The sequence below is a fragment of the Papio anubis genome, chromosome 7 (assembly GCF_008728515.1).
Source record: "Papio anubis isolate 15944 chromosome 7, Panubis1.0, whole genome shotgun sequence".
Classification (NCBI taxonomy): domain Eukaryota; kingdom Metazoa; phylum Chordata; class Mammalia; order Primates; family Cercopithecidae; genus Papio; species Papio anubis.
Window position 1 is genome coordinate 137601491 of NC_044982.1, and position 13131 is coordinate 137614621.

General features: G+C 33.5%; 1 protein-coding gene across 8 annotated transcripts in view; it reads left to right on the plus strand.

The window, feature by feature from the left end:
• Nucleotides 1-13131, plus strand: part of LOC116275848 (protein FAM227B) — a 290793-nt gene that overhangs the window by 89010 nt on the left and 188652 nt on the right. For all 8 annotated transcript variants that reach the window (XM_031668708.1, XM_031668712.1, XM_031668713.1 and 5 more), the window contains one exon: nucleotides 10358-10495. In XM_031668708.1, the coding sequence (XP_031524568.1) occupies nucleotides 10358-10495 (138 nt within the window). The remainder of the gene's footprint in view (nucleotides 1-10357; nucleotides 10496-13131) is intronic.

A 13131-nucleotide genomic window follows, 5' to 3' on the forward strand; every position in this document is an offset into this window, starting at 1 on the left:
ATGTGTCATGGGAGGGACCCAGTGGAAAATAATTGAATCATGGGGGTGGTTTTTTTCCGTGCTGTTCTCATGATAGTGAATAAGTCTCCTGAGATCTGAAAGTTTTATAGAGGGCTGTTCCTCTGAACATGATCATTCTTGCCTGCTGCCATGTAAGACCTACTTTTGCTCCTCCTTTGCCTTCTGCCATGATTGTGAGGTCTCCCAGCCATGTGAAACTGTGAGTCCATTAAACCTCTTTTTTCTTTATAAATTACCCAGTCTTGGGTATTTTCTTCATAGCCATATCAAATGAACTAATACAGTGTTCTCCAACAGTTTTGAGCATAATTCCCTTAGCTTTTCACTCAGGTCATGACCATCAACCTGTAACTTTAATCTTTCTGAGGAATACTGGCATTCAACATCCATAGGCAGCCATCCTGAAAACCTATAAAAACACAAACCTATATTTTTTGAGATAAAAGATAACCATGCTGGTGAGAGTGTAAGTTAATACAATAATTTTGGACAATTGCCAATATCTACTAAAGCCGAGCATATGCATACTTTTGGCACAGAATATGTATGACTCCCAGGTACATGCCCTACAGAAATGTGCCTATTTCTGTACACCGAAAAAAGTGCAAAATGTTCATATCAGGCCTATCTATAATCATCAAGACAGAAACTTTAAAAATGTCCATCAGTAATATGAAATTTACATAAATTGCAGAATATTCATACAATGAAATATTACCAAAAATAAGAGTGAACAAATTATATCTATATACAACAATATGGATAAGTCACACACACTTAGTTAAACAAAAAGAAAAAGCCAGACACAAGTGAGTAGATGCTGTATGAGTCTGTTCATATAAAGGTCAACATCTATAAAACTAATGTATTGTGTTAGTAGTGAGACTAATAGTTACCCTTGGAATGGGTAGTAACTGGAACAGAGGACTCCTAGGTGCTGGTTATGTGAGCACTATATTTTAAATTTGTAAAAAATTAATTGAACTATACATTTATGATTTGTTCATTTTTGAATATTTATATGAATTAATGAAAAGTTAAATTGAAAACAAAGGCAATAGTAGCTGCAGTAAAGCCTCTATGATTTATTTAATCATTAATGTGTTTGTATAGATTTCTCTTACACTGCTTTCTCTAACAGTTTATATCCATCAAGAATCATGTTTTCTGTGTCTAATTCTCATAAATGATTTTCTCAACTTATATTTGTGACCCAAATAGATTTTTATCTTTCATTTGTGACTATTTTGCACTGGCAAAAGCATTTGTTGAAAGAATTTTATAAAACATATTTTTCTTATTTCTTTGTTGCCGAAATGTTTATATTATAGATCTAAAATACTATATTCAGTGTTCTCTTTGATGTATCATATAGTCTTCTTCAGGATGAAGTAATCATTATCTTAGACTCTTTACAGTATACTGAGTTCCATTAATTTCGTTAACAACTGGCTTTAGTTTTTGTTCATTTTTTCACAACTGAAATTTTCATTGCCTAAGTGACTTATACACAATAAGAAAAAAAAAAGGATCATGAGAGGCTGTATTAGTTTTCTATTTCTGCTGTAACAAGTTGCCATTTAGTGATTTATAACAACACAAATGTACATCTTACAGTTATGGAAGTTAGAAGTCCAACTGTAGTAAAATCAAGATATTGACAGAGATGTGTTCCTTTAGAGGCTTTAGGGGAGAATCTGTTTCTTTGTAGCTTCTAAACACTCCCTGTATTTGCCTCATAGCCCTTTTCCATATTCAAAGCCATAAGTGTCTGATCTCATATCACATCACTTTGACACTGACTGCTTTGCCTCTCTCTTCCATATTTAAGGATTCTTGTGAATTCATTGAGCCTGCCTGAACAAGATAATCACCCTATTTTATGGTCAGCCAATTAGCAAACTTAATTCTGTCTTCTCCCTTAAGTACCCTTCACCATATAACAAGACATATTCATAGTTTTGGGGGATTAGAACATGGGTGACTTTGAAGGCTACCTCTGCCCACCACAGAGACAACCTTAAGGTTTTGTATAACTGGCTAGACTATGTCACAAGCTTTATGACTGAATTCTACATCCTAGCCTTACAAAAAGCAAGATTAAAATCTGTGCCATTACTTATGGCTTCTGCCTAGGATTTAGAAAGCTAAAAATATATTGCTCCCTCACTTCTACCAAAAAACACTGAACTATCTGCAATTTCAAAACCTTTCCTGAACCCATCAAAGGTTGTAGGCACCAATCCAAAATCTATTTTAAAAAAGTAGCCTCCAAGCAGAGAGGGGATGCAAGCCTTGTTTACCTGGAGGAGATGCAGTACTTTGCCATAAATCAAGTAAGAACAATTTAGCAGAAATTTTTAGTGAATTGCTAGAAGCTGAGCATAGGTTAGTGTGCAGATAAAAGAGAAGTTGCCCTACATTTATGTTTTTACACCATGGACCTCATAAGAAAGCTTAGGAATAGTGTGACAATCCCGAGAATGTCTGGGAGAATGGAAGAGCAGTCACTGAAGGAAAGGGATAAAGCCCTTACTCTATGTAAAAAATAACAATAAAAAAATTTTTTTAAGTCGTGGCATAGGGACAGCAAACCCTGTTGTCCTTAAAGAACTGGTGAAGACCTGATTTACCTACAAGAAAGAAGCAGAGAAAAAACCCCTTTACTTGTGAGGCCAGGACTACATACTAGGTCCAAAATATTAGAGGTGTGCTACAGCTGGGACAAGTCTGGATCATTGAGAAGACCCCATTCCAAGACCCAGGAACATAGCCCATCACTGAGCTGATTCAGGGCAATGGAGGATATCCCACTGCCACCCATCTAACAAACATCAACTAACAAATATCAGCAGTTTATTTCTGAGAGAGGGGAAAGCAGTGTATAAAAATACTGTTTTTGAGAAGAAGGCACAAAGAGAAGATCTAAAGTTGATAGACAAACAGACAAACACAACAAAACACTTCTGGAAAAATAGTTCCCATTCTAAGAGGAATTCGAAGCATATGCAGTACTAAAAGTAGTAACAGCAACAAGAAAACATAAACACAGTTCATTCTAGACTAGATTTGGTTAGTATCTCACACTAAATTTGAGCAAAAGAAGAAGCCCATTTTCAGGCATGAAAACTACTTACCTCATCTTTACTATACTACATAGTATATTTGGTCTTCAACAAAAATTATAAGGTATGCAAAAAAGCCATAGAAAAAGAAAACACTGTCAAGCAAAAAAGCTATCAACAGAATCAGTTTCAGGTAAGGCTCAGATACTGGAATATCAGACAGGAAATTTGAAATAACCATAATTAATATGTGAAAGGTTTTAGTGGAAAAGGTACATAACATGCATAATTAGATGTGTAATTTCAGCAGAGACATTGAAAACTCTAAGAAAGGATCAAATGAAAACCACATGAACAGAGATGAAGAATGTCATTGACAAACTTATCAAATAAACTTTTCACACCCAAGGAAAGAATCCATTAACTTGAACATAGATCAGAGAAATTACCCAAACTGAAACACAAAGAGAAAAAAGAGCGAAAAACACAAAACAGAGAATTCAAGGGCTGTAAGACAACCTCAAACTGTCAGGCATATATGTAATTGGAATCCCTAAAGGAGAAAAGAGAGAATATATTATAAAAGAAATATTTGAGAAGATAATGGCTGAGATCTTCCTAAATGGAAAAGAGTAGTCTTTTCAAAAAATTGTCCTGGAGCTCCTGGATATCCATAAGTTGAACAATAAACTTTGATTCAAATCTTCTAACCTATGCAAACATTAACTGAAATGGATTGTAACCCTAAGTGTAAAACTTAAAACTATAAAACTTTTAGAAGAAAGCATGAAAGAAATTTTTGTGACATTAGGTTAGGCACAATTTCTTAGCTAAGACACCAAAAGCATAATGCATAAAATAAAATTCTTGACAAACTGGATTTAATCAAAATTAATAAATTCTGTTACATTTCTATTACTGACACTAGTAATAGAAATGAAAAGAAAATTCACAGCCTGGAAGAAAACACTGGCATATCATATTTATAATAAAAGATTTGTATCAAGACATATGAAGAACTCAAAATTCACTGAAAAGAAATCAAACATCTCAATTTAAAAATGGGTGAAATATTTAAATGGAACAAGAAGAGAGGAAGTCATATTATGTCTGTTTGCAGATGGAATGACCCTATATTTAGAAAACCCCATCATCTCAGCCCCAAAACTCCTTAAGCTGATAAGTAACTTCAGCAGTCTTAGAACACAAAATCAATGTACAAATGTCACAAGCATTCCTATACACTAACAATAGACAAGCAAAGAGCCAAATCATGAATAAACTCCCATTCACAATTACTACAAAGAGAATAAAATACTTAGGAATACAGCTAACAAGGGACATGAAAGACCTCTTCAAGGAGAACTACAAACCACTGCTCAAGGAAATAAGAGAGGACACAAACAAATGGGAAAACATTCCATCCTCATGGATAGGAAGAATCAATATCGTGAAAATGGCCATACTGCCCAAAGTAATTTGTAAATTCAATTCTATTTCCATCAAACTACCATTGATATTCTTCACAGAATTAGCAAAAACTACTTTAAAATTCAGATGGAACCAAAAAAAGAGCCCACATAGCCAAGACCATCCTAAGCAAAAAGAACAAAGCTGGAGGCATCACACTACGTGACTTCAAACTCTCCTACAACGTTACAGTAACTAAAACAGCAAGGTACTGGTACCAAAAGAGACATACAGACCAATGGAACAGAATAGAGACCTCAGAAATAAGACCACACATCTACAGCTATCTGATCTTTGGCAAACCTGACAAAAACAAGCAATGGGGAAAGGATTACCTATTTAATAAGGTGCTGGGGAAACTGGCTAGCCATATGCAGAAAACTAAAACTGGACCCCTTCCTTATACTTTATATAAAAATTAACTCAAGATGGCTTAAAGAGTTAAATGTAAAACCAAAAACCATGAAAACCCTAGAAGAAAACCTAGGTAATATCATACAGGACACAGGCATGGGTGAAGATTTAATGATGAAATTGCCAAAAGCAATTGCAACAAAAGCTGAAATTGACAAATGGGATCTAATTAAACTAAAGAACTTCTGCACGGCAAGAGATCATCAGACCAAACAGGCAACCTACAGAATGGGGGAAAATTTTTGCAAGCTACCCATCTGACAAAGGTTTAATATCCAGAATATACAAGGAACTTAAACAAATTTACAAGAAAAAACAAACAACCCCATCAAAAAGTGGGCAAAATATATGAACAGACACTTCTCAAAAGAAGATATTTATGCGGCCAACAAATATATCCAAAAAAGCCACTGATCATTAGAGAAATGCAAATCAAAGCCACAGTAAGATACCATCTCACACCAGTCAGAATGGTGGTTATTAAAAAGTCAAGAAACAACAGATGGTGAGGCTGTGGAGAAGTAGGAAGACTTTAACATTGTTGGTGGGAATGTAAATTAGTTCAACCACTGTGGAAGACAGCGTGGCAATTCCTCAAGGATCTGGAACCAGAAATACCATTTGATCCAGCAATTCCATTGCTAGATATATACCCAAAGGAATATAAATCATTATATTATAAAGATACATGCACGTGTATGTTTATTTCAGCACTATTCACAGTATCAAAGACATGAAACCAGCCCAAATTCCCATCAATGATAGACTGGATAAAGAAAATGTGTTACGTATACACAATGGAATACTATGCAGCCACAAAAAAGAATCAGATCATGTCCTCCGCAGGGACATGGATGAAGCTAGAAGCCATCATCCTCAGAAAACTAACACAGGAACAGAAAACCAAACACCTCATGTTCTCACTCCTAAGTGGGAGTTGAACAATGAGAACACATGAACACAGGGATGAGAAACACACACACCAGGGCCTGTTGAAGGAGTAACGGATGAGGTGAGAGAAGGGAGAGCATCAGGACAAATTGCTAATGCATGCAGGGCTTAAAACCTAGGTGACAGGTTCATAGGTGCAGCAAACGACCATGGCACATGGATACCTATGTAACAAACCTGTACATTCTGCACATGTATCCCAGAATGTAAAGTTAAATAAATAAATAATTTTAAAAATAATTGAATAGGCACCTCATCAAAGAATTTGTATGAACCTAAGAACATCATCTCAATTATTGGCATAGCCATAATAATTCTGGAAGATTGTGGGTAATGACAAGACAAAAAATAGTTCAGAAAGAAATGTACAACTCTTAGTAATTAATAGAAGAAGCAAGCAAAAAAATGAAACCTAGGACAGGTATAAACGATTTAAATAACATGATTGACAAGCATGAAGTAATGTATACACATAGAACACTACAATTGAAAAATATACATTACTTTCAAACACAAAATATTTATAAAAATTCTTTTTATATTCAGTCAAAAATCAAATACTTCCAGCTTTCAAGAGATTTAAATCATATGGAATCATTCATTGAATGCAATGCAGTATGTTAGAAACTATGACCAAAAAATAGGAAATGTCTTTATGTAAGTTGAAAATTTAAAATATGTTCCTCTGTGTATAACTATGTAACAAACCTGCACGTTCTGCACATGTACCCCAGAACTGAAAGTATAATAATAATAAAAAGAAATACGTGCCTAATAACATGCTCATCTATCTCAGCCTCCACCCAGTTCTGTTCCCTTGCTGGAGAGGCATTGCGATCACTGGGTATATACCCAAAGACATATAAATCATTCTATTATAAAGACATGTACATGTATGTTCATTACAGTACTATTCACAATAGCAAAGACATAGAATCAACCCAAATGCCCATCAATGATAGGCTGGATGAAGAATATGCGGTACATATACACCATGGAATACTGTGCAACCACAAAAAGGAATGAGATCATGCCCTTTGCAAGGATATGGATGGACCTGAAAGCTATTTTCCTCAGCAAACTAACCCAGGAACAGAAAACCAAACACTGCGTGTTCTCACTTATAAGTGGGAGCTGAACAATGAGAACACACGGACATATGCAGGGGAACAACACACACTAGGGTCTTTGGGGGATGCAGAGGGAGGGAGAGCATCAGGAAGAATAGCTAATGGATGCTGGGCTTAGTACCTAGGTGATGGGGATCTGTGCAGCAAATCACCATAGTACGTGTTTACCTATGTAACAAACCTGCACATCCACACATGTTCCCTGGAACTTAAAAGTTAATGAAAAAATAAAATAAGAAATATGTGCCTACTAACTCAGTCTTCAAAGAAGAAATCATAATGGAAATTAGAGAAATAGAAACTAGTTTTGAACAAGTTGACAAGAATAAATACTATGTCTCAAAATATATAAGATGACAGCTAAGGTTCTTGGAAGGTAATTTATGGCCTTTAATGTGTATTTTCAAAAAAGTATAAAGACTGAAGACCAGTGATCTATTTAGGCATCCATCTCAAATGGGAAGAAACTAACCCTTTAGAAGCCTTTTTGTTTTTGACATCTCAATTCTCTATATTATATTCAAATAGAGAACAGAGAGAAAGAAAAGTAAGAAATAATCAAAGAATTATTTCAAGAAGTTTTCCATGCTTGAAAATCTTGAGTTTCCAGTTTGAAAGAGATTATTTAGTGCTTAGGACAATGGATAAAAATTGCTGTATGCCACAGTAAATTGTTGTGAGTCCTCAGAACCCAGAGAACAAAAAGCAAATGCTGAAAAAAACTCCCAGAGAACAGAAGGATTAAGAAACAGAATTGTATCGTTCCTCTTATCAGCAACTTTGAAAGAAGGAAGAGAACGGAACAATGTCTTGCAAATTCTAAGGGAGAACTATTTATAACCTAGGACCCTAGACCCAACCAATTTGTCAGGTAAGTGTAAGGATGAACTAAAGACATTGTTAACTTATATACATCTTTTCTCATCAAGTTATGGGAGGAAAAAAAACACCAAAATAAGGCACAAATTAACGAAGAGGTTAAGATGAGAGTCAAAGATTGGAGGCTTAAACACATGGGACATGTAAATTGAATCCCCAAAATAATGGTGAAGGGAGCTCCCTAGATGATAACTGCACAAGCCTAATGAAAAAATTTGTTCAGATTTGAGCACATTGGCAGGCTTTGGGAGACATGTCTCCAAGAATATTAAACTTAAAGAATCTCTGATGCATCTGAATATATTCAAAAGCAATTTAGACAATAGTGGGGGGAGTAGTTTGGAGTTAAGTTAATTATAAGTACATAGAACATAAGAAAACAAAAACATCCAACAATTATTAACTTCAGATAAAGAAATTTTCTTAAGAAAATAAGCATAGCAGATTCATTTTTAAAGTCTCAATTCTCCACATTATTCTGTATATTCAAAAAGAGAGAACTAGTTTAGCTGTCAACAAGATTTTATGTAGTTATAATAATGTAAATGCTGATATTCACACAATGAAAATTATAACAGTTGATATTATGTAAAGAATAGGAAGTTAGCTTGTATGTGGTGATAATGAGATAAGATAGTGAAAGATCATTAAATCTTTTATCTTCCCTAGTTGGACGTCAATAGATAATGCCTAAAATTAACACATCAAAATCTAACAATATAGCCCTTTTTTTGTCTGTTATGGTTATGGGTCCCAAATAAAGATAGTTGATTCTGGAAAGCAAGATGCAGTGTTGGGGATATGTGAGGAACTATGAGACTTTGGAAATTAAACAAATAGTTTGACATATAGTTTCACTCTTTAAATTATATGTCTGTATAAATTTTATAAAATGAAAAATGAAAATTAGAATATATGTAAGTTATCAAATAATTGCAAAGACATTTTAGGTTTTTAGCTCCCTTATTTTATATACCATTTGTTTCTAAATCCCATAGGATAACAATTTCCTAGGAAATGCTTGAATAGATCCTACTAGAGTTTAGTTTTTAAAAATTGGCAATGTGAAAATATAAATTTCAAATGTTGTGGCTCTATATTAATGTCATTCTTTGGAACAATTCATGTTTTGTGACCAGTATTAATTAAAACTTGTAAATAATGTTGGAATGTAGTCAGATATCAACCAGTGGCTAATTTGCAAAAAAAAAAAAAAAAGTAACAGTAAAACTGACTTACATTAAGTGCTTACTGTGGATCAGGCACTATGCTAAATAATTTCACATCTGCCTTGATGGCAGACAGGGACTAGATTTAAATGAATTTTGTGCCCCTTGTGTCCAGCACAGTTTGGTACATAGTACGCCCTCTCTCTCTTTATATATCAGGACCAAGTAGGGTTTATTCAATACTGGACAGTATTAACCATGTATTTTATTTTCTATATTCTGATACTTGGACATCTGGGACCTTGATGACCCTAGAAGGACCGCACTTCCTTGGGTTAGTTAATTCCTAGAGGCAACTTGCCCATGAGCATGTTTTTTAAATGCTTTTTGATTTTTAAACCAACCAGTTCAGAGGTCACACACAACCATTTCCTTTATTTGGCTCTTACTTTATTTGGCTCTGGGACTAGGTACCAGACTAGGCATAGCTCCTACGCACTTAAGCCTGCTGAAATTATTAAAACTAGTCAACCATAGGCCTTCTTGCCTTGCCTCTTCCTTCCTAAGGAAAGCACAATAAAGACTCTTACCCACAGTTATCCCCTCTTTCTCTGTCTCCTGACTGGCCCCAGGGCTTGCCCATGTGGCCCCCTGTGGCATGATATCCCCCTACTCTTGGGAACTGTGACTAATAAACCATCTTTACAAACTCAATCTGCTGATCTGTTGGCCTTGCTATACTTCAATTTTTCTCTTAATGCACAATATTTTAAAACATAGGCAATCTATCTAGAAGCACTCAAGTGAATCAAACTGAAGTCTTCTGCTAAATAAGTGATAACTGTATCTAAAAACATTTAGAAAATTATAATTTGATGGCCCAGTCTAGTGAATAATCCTCATTGAACACTCACCGCTGAGAAAATATTGGCTACATTTATGAGCATGATAGTTTATAGTCATAATTATTAACATAATAATAATAATATTAGTTCATATTTGTGTAGTGCTTTCCCATTTACCATACTTTACATATATTTAAAAATAATTTATATTATTCTTATTTTTATTGCTGAGGATACAGATGTTTAGAGTGGTTAAATGACTTATCTAATCCTACACAGCTTAAAAGGAACAAAAAAGGAACTTTTTTGTTGTGAGGATGAAATGTATAATTATCATAAAAATGCTTTGACAAATTAAAAGGTATTTTCAAAATCCGAATTTATTTGGCTAAATATGTATTTTATATTAACAGGTTTAAAACCTCAAAAAGGCTTTTGGACCCACTGGAAACTGAAAGAACTCTCCACAACCACTATTCACGGTAGCAAAAAAGCACCTGCAAAATCAGTAAAGGAAAGAATTGCAGACAGTCAAGAACGTATAACAACTAGTAAGTAAAGTTTTTGTATACTGCAAAATGGAATAGGTAGCAAAAATCAATTAAGTTATTTATTAGGCAGAATTTTCTAATGATTTACTTATTTATTTTTAAATGTTATTTTAGTAACATTTGATTTATAGATTGATGTTATAGTGGTACACACTTAAGTCCTTTTTCCATTTGCGTGTTATAAAATAATGATTTTTTAAAATTTTTATCCTTTTTATCTTTATGTATACTACAGATATTCTCACTTTTACTTGTGTTGCTGTTAATCATGTGTTGTCTCAATAGATAAGTTTACATTTTTTACTTTGTTCATTTAAATTATGTTTTCTTTAGGGTTTCAGTTTTGTGGTGTGTTTGTCAAGACTTAACTAAGATTATAAAAATACCTACATTTTTTCTAGTATTTTTAAATTTCCATATTTAATTTAACTCGTTGTTATAAGCAGCATAGTTGTATTCCAATATGATGGGGTTTTTTTTCCCAAATGATCCATTTATTAAATAGTCCACTTATAGCCTACTTGAAATACCCATTCATTTACATTTTAATATTCTTTTCTGTTCCTTTGCGCCACATGCCAAATTCTTGTGCCAGGACCAAAGTCCTCAGTTACTCTACATTAATAAGCTTTATAAGGCAAGTTTATTTCCCTCCTGTTTATGCTATTTCTTTAATACCAAACATAAGTCTAATGCTCAGGTTTCATGTCTGACCAGTTAAATTAGAATCTAGGCTGAGTAATGTTTAAAGCTCCTCAGTGCCTCAGATGATTTCATGTGCAGGCAATGTTAACAAACCACTAATGCAGAGGGAAATAGCTTTCTAACCTATACCTTGATATAGGCCAAGGAAGAGGAGGAATTAACCTACCCAGCCTACTCTTTGGGAAGTTATTCTTTAGTTAATCTCTGATTCTGGAATTATTTAATTAGTTAATTATTATTCTTCAGATCTGAGAATTTTGAATTTAGAGCATCACTGTTTTAACTGTGGTCTTCTGTATTCTTATCCCAGTATATATCATCCAATATGATTTCTATCTTTTATTAGTTACAAGAAATTTTCTTGTTTGCTGTCACCCTCAGTGGTTTAACAAAACTTCGTTCATATTTGTTCTGGGGGGTGGGAGGCTCATTTCTGGGATTTCTAATAGAAAGAGGAGTAGTCTACTACCTTGAGCCAATTTTGTTTATCTGTTTTTGCTTCTCACCCTCACATGTGACTAACTAAATTAAGAGATTTTTTATGAACTTTCCATTTTCTTTTTAATTTTAAGTAACAGAAAAGTGATAAGAATAGCATAAAGAACTCCATATATCCTTTACCTACCAATTATTTATATTTTCCTTGTTCTTTGAATCATTTTCTTTTTTCTTTTTTCACGTAAGCAATTAAAGATTAAATTTCCCTAAGCACTGCTTTAAGTGTGTTGTATTTAGATATGTTGTATTTTATCACTTAATTTAAAATGTTCTAATATTTACTATAATTCCTACTTTGACCCATCAGTAGGTCAAAGTAGGGTTATTTAGAAAAGTGTTGTTTAATTTCCAAATGTTTGGGACTTTTCTAGATATCTTAAAATTACTGATTTCTAATTTAAAAAACTGTGGTCTGAGGACATACTCTGTATGATCTTTTGCAATGTATTGAGACTTGTTTTATGGTCCAGGATGTGGTCTGTCTTGGTGAACATTCCATGTATACTTGAGAAGAATGTATATCTGCAGTTAAAAAAAAAATCTCAGATCAAGGTGGCTAATAGTATTATTCAGATCTTCTGTATCGAGTCAGCTAACTGTAGCCTGTGGATTAAATCTGGTGTGTAGCATGTTTTTATACATTCTATGAACTTAGAATGGTTTTTACATTTTTAAGGGTTGTAAAAAAACAAAAACATAAAACAAAATGAAGAATATGCAACAGAGACTACAGTGGTCTGAAAATCCTATAATACCGACTTGCCTTTTATAGAAAAAATTTGCTCACCCTAATTTTATGTCTTCAATGATATTTTATTTAGTTCTGTTAATTACTGGAGGGGATATGAAAATATAATTTTAGGATTATCTATTTCTCCCTTTAATGTTATTGATTTTTGCAGTAGCCATTTTAAAATTATTGAGCAAATATACTTTTATTAAGTTTTTCCTTTAGTATAAAATGTTCCCTTGTAACTATGATAATTCTCCTTTTTTTGAGTTCTATTTTGTCCGATCTTAATATAGACACTTCAGATTTCCAATGCTTATGGTTCACATGGTATCTTTTCTCATCATTTTACATGTAACTAGTTCATGTTCTTATAAAGCATACTTTTTGTAAATAAACTGTAGTTGAGTCTTGTTTTTTTTTTAATTCAGGATGACAATCTCTTCACTTTAATTGGGAGTGTTACTTCATTTATGTTTAAAGTAATTATTGATATGGTTAATCTTATTTCTACTAGTTTCTATTTGTTTAGAGATTTATTCCATCTGTTCTTTGTTTTTCAGTTATACTTTCCTGTCTTCTTTTGGTTAATTGAATATTTTTGTCATTCTATTTTAATTCCTCTGTTGGCTATTTACCTGTACCACGTTTGTATTTTTTGAGGCCACTTTAATGCTTACAAAATGCATTCTTAAATTATCAA